At 44.2% G+C, this 15,765-nt stretch overlaps 1 protein-coding gene across 6 annotated transcripts in view; it reads right to left on the bottom strand.

The window, feature by feature from the left end:
• Positions 1-15,765, bottom strand: part of LOC134936364 (3',5'-cyclic-AMP phosphodiesterase 4B-like) — a 943,065-nt gene that overhangs the window by 240,125 nt on the left and 687,175 nt on the right. For 4 of the 6 annotated variants that reach the window (XM_063931373.1, XM_063931372.1, XM_063931371.1 and 1 more), the window contains one exon: positions 9,673-9,769. The exons of the other annotated variants lie outside the window; for them this stretch is intronic. In XM_063931373.1, coding sequence (XP_063787443.1) covers positions 9,673-9,769 — 97 coding nt within the window. The remainder of the gene's footprint in view (positions 1-9,672; positions 9,770-15,765) is intronic. 6 annotated transcript variants of the gene reach the window in all.

The following is a 15,765-nucleotide window of genomic DNA, read 5'->3' as shown; positions in this document are numbered from 1 at the left end:
GGTAAAGTTTATCTGTTAAAAATATTTTGTATTACACTGAGAAGCAATTTTCCAAAAATGAGACACACCTAATCCAAATTTTACCTGGAAATGGCTTCTCTACATCCAACTTCCAACTTCCTTCCTCTATGCAAACCAATGCTTCACCCCAAACACGGCCACTTTGCTACAAGAACCTATGCATTTTGGCCAGCTTGCACAATTCAGGCACACGGGTCCTTGCTTGGTTGTTCTTGCACTGCAGAGCAGCTGTTTTGTGCTTCGTAACTGACCACCACTATGTTTAAACAATGCCTACAGTTCCTCTCCTTCGTTCCCTGCTTTTTCCATCTGAATTTCTTCATGCACTGCAGACACTAATCACAATACTCTCAGCAGCATCCTTACACCTGGCTACACTTCCGTCCCTTCCATGGGTAGCAGAGTGTTACAGATAGGACTTGTGACAAATTGCAGGAGTTTCTTTTTATTTATTTTTTCATTTTAATAAAAATATACATGATAAAAACACTAATAAACAGGGGTGCAAGTATGCGGGTAGGTACACTTGGGTACAATGTACCGTAAAAAATTTGGCAGCGGATTTGTGGTACCGGCCACACACTTTGTAGCCGCCATTAGCTGCAATTAGTTTCTACATTTCGCCACCAAACAAATCTGTAGCACTCGGCAGTAAGACAGCTCCACCATTACATCACACTCCCTGTCCTGGTACGAATGAGAGCATGCCTAGCATCTACTGTGTGCTCTTCCAGAGGTGTCTGCCTGGCCTTACCATCTACCTCAAAGAAGGCAGAGGTGAGGCGGAGAGACAGAGTGGAGAGGTTGGGCGTTAAGGGGGTGGGGAGGCTGAGAGACAGCGTAAAGGGAGTGGGGAGGCTGAGAGACACAGAGTGAAGAGGTGTAGGAAGGTTGGGAGACAGAGTGAAGAAAGTGAAGAGGCTGAGAGACACAGAGTGAAGGGGGTTTGAAGGCTGAGAGATACAAAGTGAAGAAGGTGGGGAAGCTGAGAGACAGAGTGAAGGTGTTTGAATACTAAGAGACACAGAATGAAGGTGTTAGTGAAGCGGGTGGGGTGGCTGAGTGACACCGAGTGAAGGGGGTGGGGAGGCTGAGAGACACAGAGCCAAGGGGGAGGCTGAGAGACACAGAGTGAACAAGGTCAGCTGAGAGACAGAGTGAAGGGGGGAGGCTGAGAGACAGAAAGTGAGGGGGATAGTGACAGGCGCAGGGGGTGATGGTGCGGCTGGTAGTTGCAGGCGGGAGATGATGGTGTGGCTGAAAGATGCAGGGGGAGATGATGGTGTAGCGAAATGAGTCAGGAGGGAGATGATGGTGTGGCTGAAAGATGCAGGGCAGAGGACACAGGTGGAACAAGTCTGGTTGAACCTCTGTTAAATTATGATGACATTGGTTATATTCCTACACAAACAGGCATCTTCCGGACCATGTGATCTTCTATATGAATAGTGAATACCTACTGAAGACACTGTCTATCCAGGGAGGAGCAATTTCTTCAGAGGTTCCCCATTGCTAGAAACTACCATATAGGTCAGCGTTTTTGGAATGGAATGGATAGCTCCCAGAGTGACGAGAAACATGTGGCATGTCATGTAGACACCCCCCCCCCCCATATTTAATGGCCACACCCATTTTCCACCCAGACAGAACCTCTAAGAAATTCTGTCTACTTGCACCACTGCTTTTAGAAGTACCATAATACTTTTCAAATTAAAGAACACCTATTGTGTTACATTGTTTTTTTCAAACTAGTTACTAGTGCTGCCACCTTTGTTCTGGCAGCATGCAGGAAAAAATGACTATGTGTGGTGGCACCACAAAGCAATGTGGGTCATGGCGACCCACTTTGCTTTGCGGTGCCATGCACAGTATTTTTTTCCTACTGCAAAGAGGGACATTTGTCCCTCTCAATGTTACTGTCAGTAAGAGAGCCACATGGTGCCTGGGCTGCTGTCATCCTGAATTTGTGGTACCGTGCCACCGCCGCGGGCTGTATGAGGAGCTCTGAGTCCAAACAGCAAAACAGTGACAGGCATTCAGCGTCTGCACCTCAGCGTGCAGAGACTTTGTGCATATCACTCTGGACTTAAAAGAGAACCAACTACATCCTTTATTGATCAATATGGGATGCAGCATGTTGCCTTCAATCCCAGGATGATCCTGTATTATACAGGATGGGTGGCAGCCCTACAGTGGTTACTGAACAGAACATATTTGTACAGCAACATTTTACAGTTTATTTTAAGGTAATTTAGCTGCAAACCCAAAACGCAAAACTGTGTTCATTGTTCACGTACAATGACGGTGCACACAAATCAATAACTCTAGACCTTGTATTGCCAAATTGGATGGATATACACTGCTCAAAAAAAATAAAGGGAACACTAAAATAACACATCCTAGATCTGAATGAATGAAATATTCTTATTAAATACTTTGTTCTTTACATAGTTGAATGTGCTGACAACAAAATCACACAAAAATTATCAATGGAAATCAAATTTATTAACCCATGGAGGTCTGGATTTGGAGTCACACTCAAAATTAAAGTGGAAAAACACACTACAGGCTGATCCAGCTTTGATGTAATGTCCTTAAAACAAGTCAAAATGAGGCTTAGTAGTGTGTGTGGCCTCCATGTGCCTGTATGACCTCCCTACAACGCCTGGGTATGCTCCTGATGAGGTGGCGGATGGTCTCCTGAGGGATCTCCTCCCAGACCTGGACTAAAGCATCCGCCAACTCCTGGACAGTCTGTGGTGCAATCTGGCGTTGGTGGATGGAGCGAGACATGATGTCCCAGATGTGCTCAATTGGAATCAGGTCTGGGGAACGGGCGGGCCAGTCCATAGCATCAATGCCTTCGTCTTGCAGGAACTGCTGACACACTCCAGCCACATGAGGTCTAGCATTGTCTTGCATTAGGAGGAACCCAGGGCCAACCGCACCAGCATATGGTCTCACAAGGGGTCTGAGGATCTTATTTCGGTACCTAATGGCAGTCAGGCTACCTCTGGCGAGCACATGGAGGGCTGTGCAGCCCCCCAAAGAAATGCCACCCCACACCATTACTGAGCCACTGCCAAACCGGTCATGATGGAGGATGTTGCAGGCAGCAGAATGTTCTCCTTGGCGTCTCCAGACTCTGTCACGTCTGTCACATGTGCTCAGTGAGAACCTGCTTTCATCTGTGAAGAGCACAGGTCGCCAGTGGCGAATTTGCCAATCTTGGTGTCCTCTGGCAAATGCCAAACGTCCTGCACGGTGTTTGGCTGTAAGCACAACCCCCACCCCCACCTGTGGATGTCGGGCCCTCATACCACCCTCATGGAGTCTGTTTCTGATCGTTTGAGTAGACACGTGCACATTTGTGGCTTGATGGAGGTCATTTTGCAGGGCTCTGGCAGTGCTCCTCCTGTTCCTCCTTGCACAAAGTCGGAGGAAGCGGTCCTGCTGCTGGGTTGTTGCCCTCCTACGGCCTCCTCCACGTTTTCTGATGTACTGGCCTGTCTCCTGGTAGCGCCTCCATGCTCTGGACACTACGCTGACAGACACAGCAAACCTTCTTGCCACAGCTCGCATTGATGTGCCATCCTGGATGAGCTGCACTACCTGAGCCACTTGTGTGGGTTGTAGACTCCATCTCATGCTACCACTAGAGTGAAAGCACCGCCAGCTTTCAAAAGTGACCAAAACATCAGCCAGAAAGCATAGGAGCTGAGAAGTGGTCTGTGGTCACCACCTGCAGAACAACTCCTTTATTGGGGGTGTCTTGCTAATTGCCTATTATTTCCACCTGTTGTCTATTCCATTTGCACAACAGCATGTGAAATTGATTGTCAATCAGTGTTGCTTCCTAAGTGGACAGTTTGATTTCACAGAAGTGTGATTGACTTGGAGTTACATTGTGTTGTTTAAGTGTTCCCTTTATTTTTTTGAGCAGTGTACAATAGATTTGGATAATATGAATATATCAGCAACACAGAGGATGCAGCACTTTTCAGATACTGCACATTGTAAACTAGGAACCAGTTAATAGATGGGCTGAGATCTCATAAATATCGATTAAGCAGGCAACCAGCTGCCTCCTCTATGCTGGTAACCGGTGCCCTTTAAAGTATCTGTCTGTGACTGGTCACACTCGCTTCGACATGAAGCCTCCACCATAAAACACTTGCTTTTTACTGCTTGCACTCCTCTGTGCACCTTCCCTTATCCCCCCTAACATTGCTATATATGACTGCTGGTCCTGCATTTGTCATGTGATTAGATTATTATTGTTGGTTTTCCATTTGAAGATGTAGACAAATAATTTTCTGTTTATTGGTTTGGCATTTCTGGCAGGACAGACAGAGTCGGTAATTTAAAAACTCCTTTAAAAGCCTTTATTGTACTCATAAAATTGTCCACTTGATGTCCTTTCTATTAACTCCTCCATACCGCCATCAGTGAACTGAACATAGGTCTTCTTTATGACCACTATTAAAGAACAGTCGGACAAAGCCAAAAATAAATAATATCTATATTTGTTTCTTTGAGAAAGGTGGATAAAAACAGATGTCAGGGTACTGTATTAAATTTAATTTGCCCTCGTGTCAGTGTATTAAAAGAATGAAATGACCAATGTGTCCTGATGTCTGTGTATTAAGAGAAGGGAGAGGTCTGTGGCCTGATGTCTGTGTATTAAGAGAAGGGAGAGGTATGTGGCCTGATGTCTGTGTATTAAGAGAAGGGAGAGGTCTGTGGCCTGATGTCTGTGTCTTAAGAGAAGGGAGAGGTATGTGGCCTGATGTCTGTGTATTAAGAGAAGGGAGAGGTATGTGGCATGATGTCTGTGTATTAAGAGAAGGGAGAGGTATGTGGCATGATGTCTGTGTATTAAGAGAAGGGAGAGGTATGTGGCCTGATGTCTGTGTATTAAGAGAAGGGAGAGGTCTGTGGCCTGATGTCTGTGTCTTAAGAGAAGGGAGAGGTATGTGGCCTGATGTCTGTGTCTTAAGAGAAGGGAGAGGTATGTGGCCTGATGTCTGTATATTAAGAGAAGGGAGAGGTCTGTGGCCTGATGTCTGTGTTTTAAGAGAAGGGAGAGGTCTGTGGCCTGATGTCTGTGTTAAGAGAAGGGAGAGATATCTGTACTTATGTCTGAATCAGTGAGGTGAAGTGAGGTCAATGTCTGGGGAGGCACTGGTTAGTATGAGAGCCAGATTTACACACATACTGTATATATGGTGTGGACATTATACAAATGTACAGGAGTATATACACTTTGTTACCAATATACAAAATAAATAATCACATTGTTTTTCTTCTTGCCAGCTAATAACATGAAAAGTTTGTTGCAGAAAGTTGTAAGTAAAAAACAAGACTGGCCTCAAAAGATTGGGCAGAGAGCATTAAAAGCTTTTTAAAAACCCCTATACTGTACTAACACTTTTGCCCTCTAGGTTCGTACTCGTGGCACAGGCATTGAAATCTCACACTTTTCATAGGGAACATCTTTTTTTAAGCATGCCTGCCCTTCGGCCAAACCCTCTGCTAACATACAGAAACAGGTCAATACAACATCAAATCTTATGCTTGAAGGTATCAGCCAACACCAATTATACTATATTTTGAAAACCCAATATATAGGTTATAGCTATGCACAGACACAGGAAACTTGAAACTCCTTGCAAATACAGAAACCCATTGTGTGCTTAAGGCCAGTAACACCAGTCTAAGCTCTGTAATGGAGATAGTCTTCATCACTTCTGGAATCAGGTTATTTTATATTCATAATTTTTGCAAACTGTACAATGGGCACCAATGACCATTGTAAATGTGTAGTAAATTGCAGATACCTTGATGTTTGAACATAAATTAATTGGTCTTTGCATCATTTATGAGAAGAGCTAGTTTAGTCTGATGTGATGAACAGGTCTCTGGGGGAATACTTTTATACCTACACTGACAGTATACTGAAATAAGAGGAAACATATTTACCTGTTCATCACAAAAAAAAAAAAATCACTTATGGGGGAGCAGCATCATTGCTGTGTAATCAATAAACAAAATCTAAAACCACTGATGAAGACTAAACTATCCCTACCCACAGAGATAATCCATCATCTCTTCTTTCTGGCCAAAGATCATGATTACATGAGCTACTACTGATGCTTATCACTAGCTGGTGCCATGCCTGGTGCTGCCCACATGGAAAATTTTCCAAACATAAAATAACACATTAAGACATGTTGCAGTACCTCTGCAGAAGCAGCTTAAAATTTGTTGGGCACCATCTGCTTCTTCCCTGTGGCAGGGGAGGAATGTTGCCCACACGAGAGGAGTGGACCAGCACTGTGCCCCCTTGCCCAACCTCCTTCATGTTGGCTGCTCCTGGTTGAATTATGGATGCCATCAACCATCGATCATTCATAAGCTTTGATGGCTAATGGCCGATGTAGAATACTTTTGCCATTGATGGGGAAGAACCAGATGATTTTCCTTCATCGATGTCAAAGCATAAATTTTTCCCCCCCAAGGCGCCGTTTTATGAAACATAGCTCCGCCCCTGACACCTGCAAAGCCCCACCCCTGGATTCTGATTGTACCACAGGCCAGTCAGTCAACAAAAAGGGGTGACCATCAGTTGGTGAAACCATCGATGGTCACCCATTGCATAATAGATTGCATCGGTGGCAACTTACAATATCATCTATGATGGCAACCATTGATGGTGACCACACCGATAGCCATCCCCAGGTTGACTACTGCGTTCCTGGATAGGTCACCTGACACTGCATTAATCCACGCCCCCTCAGTGGAGCAGATATGATAGCTCCTCTCCTTGTGCTGTGTTTTGTAGTATTACTGGCCACAATTCAGGTATGGTTGTTCTTACTGCTGCCGTCGCTATCCTTTGTCATACGGAATATATCTAACTCTCTGTGTACATATTACATCTGCCCCACCTGCAGTGCACATGGTGTTGCCCATTATAGAAAGATTTTGCTTTTGCAATCCACGCTGAATTAGGCCCTGTGTTCTGTGAGCAGTCTGGCTGCGGGCACTCACCGCTTCTATCTCGAGCCTTTATAATATATTTATACTGTGTGGAGCAGTGGCTGCCAAATTGTGAGGTTATTTTCTTTAAAAAAAAAGGAAAAATAAAAAAAATAAAAACACAAAAATCTAAAACCATCGGAGTCTCCTGTGTGTTATAAGGGAAAGAAAAGGTAAACACAACTTATAATCCTGGAGACTTTGGGAAACATCAGGAGATGTAAGGTCCATAGTAAGAGCAAATTAATGCTGGCAAAGTATTCAGTGTTATATGTGTAAAGGTTTTTGGACATTGGGGGTAATTCAGACCTGATCGTTCGCTAGCTGGTTTTTGCAGTCCTGTGTTTGCATAGTCGCCGCCCACTGGGGGTGTGTATTTTAGCTTTGCAAGTGTGCGATTGCATGTGCAGCCGAGCAGTACAAAAAAAACTTTGTGCAGTTTCTGAGTAGCCCAGAACTTACTCAGCCGCTGCAATGACTTAAGCCTGTCCGGGGCCGGAATTCACGTCAGACACCCGCCCAGCAAACGATTGGACACACCTGCGTTTTTCCAACCACTCCCAGAAAACGGTCAGTTGCCACCCACAAACGCCTTCTTCCTGTCAATCTCCTTGTGATCGGCTGTGCGATTGGATTCTTCGTAAAAAACCCATCGTACAGCAACGAACCACTTTGTACCCGTGTGACGCGCCTGCGCATTGCAGTGCATACAAATGCGCAGTTATTTATTATTTATTAACAGTTTCTTATATAGTTCTTATATAGCAGTTCTGACCGTATCGCAGCGCTGCAAAAAACGCTAGCGAGCGATCAGGTCTGAATTACCCCCTTTGGTAACACAGACAGTTGGCATTGTATATACCATATGGGATCTGCAGCCGCCTGCCGTCCTGTTTATTTGCTGTAATAAGATTTGTAGTGTGTAAGATTGGGGATGTGGCTCTGGTATACTGAGACTACAGCTGTGCGGATTTGGGCATTTTTTGTACCGATCAATGATATTATCATTGTTGCCTTAAAACACGCAAGCCTTGTGAACTGATGTAGCAATTTTCTGCACTGCGCATGTCCCATAGTTGAGTATATGCAACTTTGAACAACTATGGTGATACAGAGTCGTACACATTTCCGCTGCAGCCAGCATCCCATCAAAACTGAATTTAAAGCAGACCTGAACACCAGCCCTGGCCTGGTCTCCAGGGCTGGACAAATCCAAGAAATCACGTAGTCAACTTGATTAAATAATGGGCATACATACTGATTATATAGTCAGTCACCACTTCCATATAAACCACAATGGCAGTTGGACTGCTTTCTCCACCTGTATTGTCTGGTATTGTATTGTGAGATTGCTAATCATACGTGCGCCAAACGCCACTGGAATGAAGGAGCTGCTCCGACGTGAACTCTGCCACCTGTCATTCCAGAACTGCTAGACCAGGATTTGGTTAAATGCTTCTTGAGCCAGAGGAGAGGCGGATGCCCAACAAATAACGCGTGGATTATTCTTACTCGTTGTTCCAGGCTCTGTCTGCTTATCCCAGCACAGTTCTTCTGTGGTGTCACTCATTCAATTAACAAGTACAAAAATGACTTGGCTCCTAGCTGTTGGCAGTCATCTCTACCGATGTCCAGAAATTCACACATACAGTAGCCTGGCTCTTTAAAACATACACTCTGCTTGCCTTAACTAACTTGAAGCAAAATTCAATAAATTGCAGCCTGCCCAGGAACGAAACTACAGCCAGCATTGATTAGTCAGGGGCCGGCCAACCCAGCATTCATTTTTAATATTTTTTTGGAAGCTTTCCCCAGCCACAGCCGACAACCAAAATTAATTACAGCAGACCACACTACAGCTCCCAATGCAGCTCTCTGGTCAACAGGTCATATCTTCCAAAATTCTGACAATATAATACAACGGTGCAGATGATGCTGGCAATGGGAGAGAACCCTTGCAACCAGTGGTGCCGAGAGAGGGGGGGGGGGGGGTACAAATTACCCGGTCACAGGTCTGATGGAGGGGCCCAGTGAGGGTCCAGTAGGGGCTCCCCCTTATCTGGCAGCAGCAGCTGCAGCTCTTCTCCTCAGCCCAGCACACGCTGCTGTGTACTGGGCTGCAGTGTGGCCATGGAGGTGCTTAAAATACTTTTTTTTTTCCCCAGTATTTTTTTCTAAGGGTACATGACCACGCCTGCTGTGATTAGGCCACACCCCTTGAAAAGTACCTGGGCCCATCCCAGATCTCGACTTCCCTATTTGCAACCAACTCCCACACATCAGCCCCCCCTCCTCCCCACTTTGGGTGATCAACAATCTATTTGCCACTTCTGTAAGACAAAGCTAGTAGAACACTGGGAAAACTTCCTGTGCCTTGTACCAGCTTCTACATCTGGTAATATATATATTTTGAAGGAAATAAAACAATGTTGTTGTTTTTTAATAGAATCTGAGAGTAAAATGCATGTGTCCGCAGCAGATATAATGCCGGTCTCTGATTTCTACCATGTGCCATGTACATTCAGTATTGTATACATTTTTAATTTAGGTCTGTAAAGTATTAAAGTTTAACAAACAATAGATTTTTAGCGGCCTGAGAGCAGTGCTTACAGTGATAGACTGAGAGACCTTGGGCTGCAGTTGTCTTAACACGTCTCCTCCCTGATTACTGAACGCGGTGTATACAGGTTTCCTGACAATTGCTGACCTTTACCGAAACAAGTAAAGACATCAGGGCATTAATACATATTAAAAAAGACTGAATTGCTCAGCTATACAAAATATCTATAAAAACGTATGCATTTATACATCAGTAAATCTCTCTAGATCCCTGGCTGCTCCGTTACATAAGAGGGTGGTAATTCCCTTCTGGCAGAGCCAGAGTGTTTGACTGCTTTGCAGCCTCCTACAAACCATATTGCAGATTGGTGAGCTCATACAGTACACTGGGGTAGTTACAGTGATGACTAGACAATCAAAACTGACATGCACTGCTATACATTTGGAGTAGATAGATAGATAGATAGATAGATAGATAGATAGATAGAGGTTAACAAGGAAGGCATTATAAATGCTATTTAAAATTTTAGTGCATAATCTAAAAGTGTATAGAATATAGTTTATTTTCAATTGCTTTTGAATATGTGTCATGACCACTGGCCATTCTCCAGATACGCCAATCTGAGAATCGCCGTCCGTGACTACTGGATTACTTTAAACACAACACTTTTAAAGAAGACTTTAGCCACTAAACTCAAGGCCGTCTTCACTTTGGCTTACACACACAATTATTAATATGTCACAAAATAAGTAACATGGACTATAAGAACACAAACCAAAACTAGAAATTAGGTTTTTCATTTCAAGAATTTCTTCAGAGCTTTTAGTTACAAAAAACAGTTACAAACATTATGAAAAATATTTAAAAGTAGACACTGATTAGGATTCAAATTCAAATAAAACATAATGGAGGATAATTTCACAAATTTAACTTACTCAACAGCAGGTAGGCCTTCTGTGTGGAGAGATTTCACAATGTAAGAGATATTGGGGGTTATTCCGAGTTGTTCGCTAGCAGATTCCGGTCGCTGCGATCAGGCAAAAAAATCAGCACTTCTGTGCATGCATATGCGGCGCAATGCGCACGCACGTCATACTATTACAACGAACTATGTAGTTTCACACAAGGACTAGCGAAGCTTTTCAGTCGCACAGGCAGCCGCAGAGTGATTGACAGGAAGAGGGCGTTTCTGGGTGTCGACTGACCATTTTCAGGGAGTGTTTTCGAAAAAACTCAGGCGTGCCAGGAAAAAAGCAGGCATGGCTGGGCGAACGCAGGGCATGTTTGTGACGTCAAAACAGGAACTGAATAGTCTGAAGTGATCGCAAGCGCTGAGTAGGCCTGGAGCTACTCTGAAACTGCACAAAAAATTTTTTGTAGCCGCTCTACGATCCTTTCGTTTGCACTTCTGCTAAGCTAAAATACACTCCCAGTGGGAGGCAGCATAGCGTTTGCACGGCTGCTAAAAACTGCTAGCGAGCAAACAACTCGGAATGACCCCCATGGTGCATTCCCAGCTCCTGGCTGCTTCCCTCAGAAGTGAACAACCCAGTGTGGGTGAGAGGGGCAGATATAACCCCCTCACAGCTGTGGCCCCCACCTTTTCCTTAACTCTATCAATGCTGTGTACCTGGGCAGTGAGAAACCAAATTTCCTTTGGTTTTACCTTTGAAACAGCAGTCTTCTTAAGTTTCAAGAGGTCAGCTTTCTTAACCTTGCTTGGCTTTCCTGTAATGTCTCTTCTAACTATAGTTTATAGCTTCTTAGATAGGGGCCATAAACTAACCTCTGACTCCCCACTATGCATCAAGTGTCCTTTACTCCCATATACGTGTAGCTATGAGTTCACCTAGAGGACTGGCTATCATCCATATTGTTTTACATAATACATTAACATTATACATTTAGACATTACATACAGGTCATATATTGCTGGATGCAAGTAAATGTCCCATTTTGCCACAATATGATATGGTCATTACTTGGCGTATAGCAGCTTTGAGTTCATTAATGGTTCTTGGTGGATATTTGTAGACCTCAGCTTTCAGGTGGCCCCGTTGACTGTGGAGGCCTTTCATGAAGCTGATAAGGATTGTTTTCTGCCCAGGAACAAAGATTATGATTGCTAACATATAATGTTATACATACAAAATTAGGCTTTAATCCATGGCATTCAACTATCTGCGGTGCCTGAGGTATGTGACCACACCATTTAAATTAAAAAAATCATACATGCTCTACACTAATCTAGTTACACTCCAATCTGTATTTCATTCAAATTCAGGGAATGTTGATTCCAAAATATTGCCATAATTTGACAAGTTGGCCAACTTCTGGCAAAGTCTCCCCTTGTGGTGAGTCCCTACTCTAGCTACGCTTTTATTATGAGTTGAGGTTTGCTTGCTCATAGGTTTAAAGAGACGGAACCTCCCCCAAGCAGTGGCGTCAGTGGTTTCATTTGGGTGATATCAGCTACTGGGCACCTGGCAAATAAGCTTACAAGGCTAGGCTCTTACTGTATATACACACACAACTTAGTAAATGAACTGGCATATGTGACCCCCAACCATTTTAACACACCCTCTCTGTCCCGTGCCCCCTCTGTTCCATCCCGATGCACCCCCTGCTATGTAACTGGTCTTCCACACTCCATCCCGCCATCCCTCTTTCACCACCTGCCCTCCATACTTTCTCTGTTCCTCCTGGCTCTTGCTTCCTTGCAGTAGACGCTGCTGAGGCATGACATGTTTGACATGGCACAAACCTTAGGAAACTATTATACAGATGTTTATATAGCCACATAAGTAACTTAAAGATATAGGAATAATATGTTGTCTGAACACTTCAAATATAAATGGTGTTCACTTACTCCTATTGGGTCGATATATGGATGACACCCAATTTTTCAGGTAGTCTTCCCCCCCCCCCCCCAAGATGAGTATTGCAACACCAGGACTTGTGGACCCATGGGGGTGGTCCTAAAATGGCATGATGCAATGGAGCGAGGCTTAACGACATAAAGCAACCGGCCCACCCCCTCAGTGGCCAGCTGCTATTAATCTCCCGGCTTCTTTCATGGAGGAGCAGAAAAAGTTGCCAAATTCTCTTTATGCGATCAATTTGTACTTTTTCACATTATGGCTGGGTTTCAGATATGTGTACCGTGAAGAAAACAGCTCATGAGTAGTACATGTATCTGTAATAACATATCAGCAGGCAATTAAACAAGTGTTACACAGCTACTGTATAACAAACAAATATTACAACAATGCAGGAAGGATCTGGGGGTCACATGGGCTAGGAGGGCTTCCTGTGCCCCTAGAGCTGCCTGTTGGTAATCACTGCACTAATTCATCCAAAGCACTGAATAATTATGTAACCATGGGGTATATTCAAATGAAGTCGAAAGCTGCCGTCTGTCGAAAAGACGGCAGTTTTCGACTTTTTTAGGTCGGAAGGGGTTCCAACCTGTTCAATCTAACCCCAAATTATTCGACAAGTCGAGGAATTCGACTTGTCGAAAAGCACGTGGATCGGCGGAATACTGTAGCTGCCGATCCACGTGCTTGTGTCGAAAACGGGGCCATAACCGACAGGTTTTGGACCCCTTTTCGACCATCTCAATTCGACTTTAAAAAAAGTCGAAATGAGATGGGGAGAGCAGCGCCGGAGATGGGGAGAGCAGCGCTGGAAACGGGGAGAGCAGCGCTGGAGGATGTCACAGCCGCCGCTCACAGCAGCGTCCACCCGGCTCCAGCAAGTGAGACCTCGCTTGCTGGAGCCGGGTGGATGCTGCCGTGAGCGGCGGCTGTGATGCAGGGACGGGGAGAAGAGGGACGGGGAGAGGCAAAGAGACGGGGTGGGGAGACGGGGTAGAGCCGCGGGCAGACGGGGCAGAGCAGCACTACAGCAGCGGCTATATAGCTCCCCCGTCTCAGCTTCCGCATCTCAATTCAACTTTTTTAAAAGTTGAATTGAGATGTCATTGAATAGCCCAGGTCGGATCCATTCCGACAAATGAATGTTGGAATGGATCCGACTTCAATTGAATATACCCCTTAGTAAAAACCTACATGAAAAGCAGGAAACAATATGGGTGCAAATCTGAGTTTACAATTGCCCAATGTACGGTACATTCAATGTACGGTACATTCAATTTTATTACATATATATATATATATATATATGCATTATAAACTTAACTCAACTAACAAAAGGAGAAACTGTTCTAAAACTGTTTCTAAAACTGTTCTAAAAAAAAAAAAGTAAAATATTACGCAATTAATCCTTGAGCGAGGTCAAATGTACAGCGCTTTCTGATTATAAACAGTACTTCATCCCGTTACATGAATGTGTTTATTCAGACTTTCTATTTATTCCTTATAAAGTTTCAAAACATCCTGATTGCTTCATAATACGTTCAATCTTCTTGGGTTTTACAGCCTGCATGCAATTAGCTTTCTGCAAATAACAGAAGTGAGTTCTTTATTACCATTTTTAATTTCTCGTTAAGAAAAAACAAAACAAAAACCCTTTCCGGCTAACTAAGCAATGTTCTTCAATCTTCTGTGGAGCCTGTAATATAATGCTGAAAGAACGCAGTGGGAAGGGGCACACTGTGGGTTGTTGTCTATGAAAACGTCTATTTTTCAAGTGTGGGATATAACAGCGTCTTGTTAGTTGAAATTAATGAGGACTCGGGAGGTGGAAGGGGGTCCCCAGGAGAGTCTATTTTAAAATAAAGAAGCACGATGACTATTGCCTGTGTATAACAATAACCACACACAGCAGAGAATGATGATCTCTTATATGGTGGAGGGGATTCAAGTGACTAGAGCCCTCGCTCACTCTGTACGACTTACTTAAATGGAATGAGTGGGTAAGTACACAAAGGAAAACTATTAACATTATTATTTAAGTCTTTGGTACAATTAAATATAATTGAGCATTACAATTTATTCCTATAGAGAAACTTTAAAACATTAAATTTAGTTTTGCTCTGATACTCCCATAATCCCTAAAAGTGTAACTTTTTGTGGCACAGAGAACATGGGTGGGATATAACACTGTTGGGGCTCAGATTAGAGACATCACTAAAGATCCAGTGGATTGTGGGTGTGGCTAGTGGAATGTCATGACATTTGTCTACTAGATTTAATCTTGTCCATTAAGGGGCTACCCCAAAGGCAGTCAAATTTGCCCGGCTTCACCTATTAACCAGCTGGGTCACGCATGCACATATTCTGTGACAGGCCTAGTGAAGTGATAAGTCACCCCTTATTGCTCCAGCCAGGCGTAGACTAGCCATCTCGTACTTCCAGGGGCAGATTGGCCATAGGTCTCACCAGGAAGATTCCTGGTAGGCTGACATGTCTGTGAGGCCTGTTTTGTGAATTGTCATGTGACCCCACCCCCCACATGACAGGCAGCCTACCGCACTCAGTACACTGCATTGTCTCCATTCATTCTGTTATTCCATCTCTGCAGTACAGTAACTCTGCCATCCAGTGATGCTGCCATGGCTACACGGTATGTTATACCTCTTGTGCTGCCCATGTCAGGCCACTTCTTCTAAATTTTGCAGGGCCTCTTTTAGTTCCCAATCTGCCCCTGGTCTGCAGCAAAAGATGCAAGAAAGGCCGCAATTGCGTACAATCAGGCCCTTTGTGGAGGGAAATTGCCACCTCAACAGACCCCACCCCCTCATCAGACCACATCCCCATTAGGGCTGCTTCCACAAATTTCCCGGGCTGGTTTTCCGTCCCAATCCGCCCCTGTGCACTTCTGACAAATGCAGGAAGTTCCGATACCCCAATGGGCTACACCTACCGACACTCTTCTTGTCCAGCATAGTGAGATGGAGGACTGCAGCAAGACCATATTCCGTTACCAGCGGCACACCTCCGTGAGCCATGGCCACACCCCCAATAATGCATGACCAGTTGGTCAAACATACTTTTCTGGCGGCGTATTACAAAAACAAGGGACGGTTCTTGTCCACAGTCAATCCCTGGCTCCCGTCCAGTATTGCAGAGACCACAGAATATTGCCTCAACAGATTTGTATTATCACTGTAATTAGCCATGATAAAAAATAATTGTCATCGCCGCTTGTTAATAAATAGACCTCTATAATAGTGACAC

Source organism: Pseudophryne corroboree, chromosome 6, assembly GCF_028390025.1.
Source record: "Pseudophryne corroboree isolate aPseCor3 chromosome 6, aPseCor3.hap2, whole genome shotgun sequence".
Lineage (NCBI taxonomy): Eukaryota > Metazoa > Chordata > Amphibia > Anura > Myobatrachidae > Pseudophryne > Pseudophryne corroboree.
Note: the sequence above shows the minus strand (reverse complement) of the source record. Positions and strands in the feature narration are given on the sequence as shown.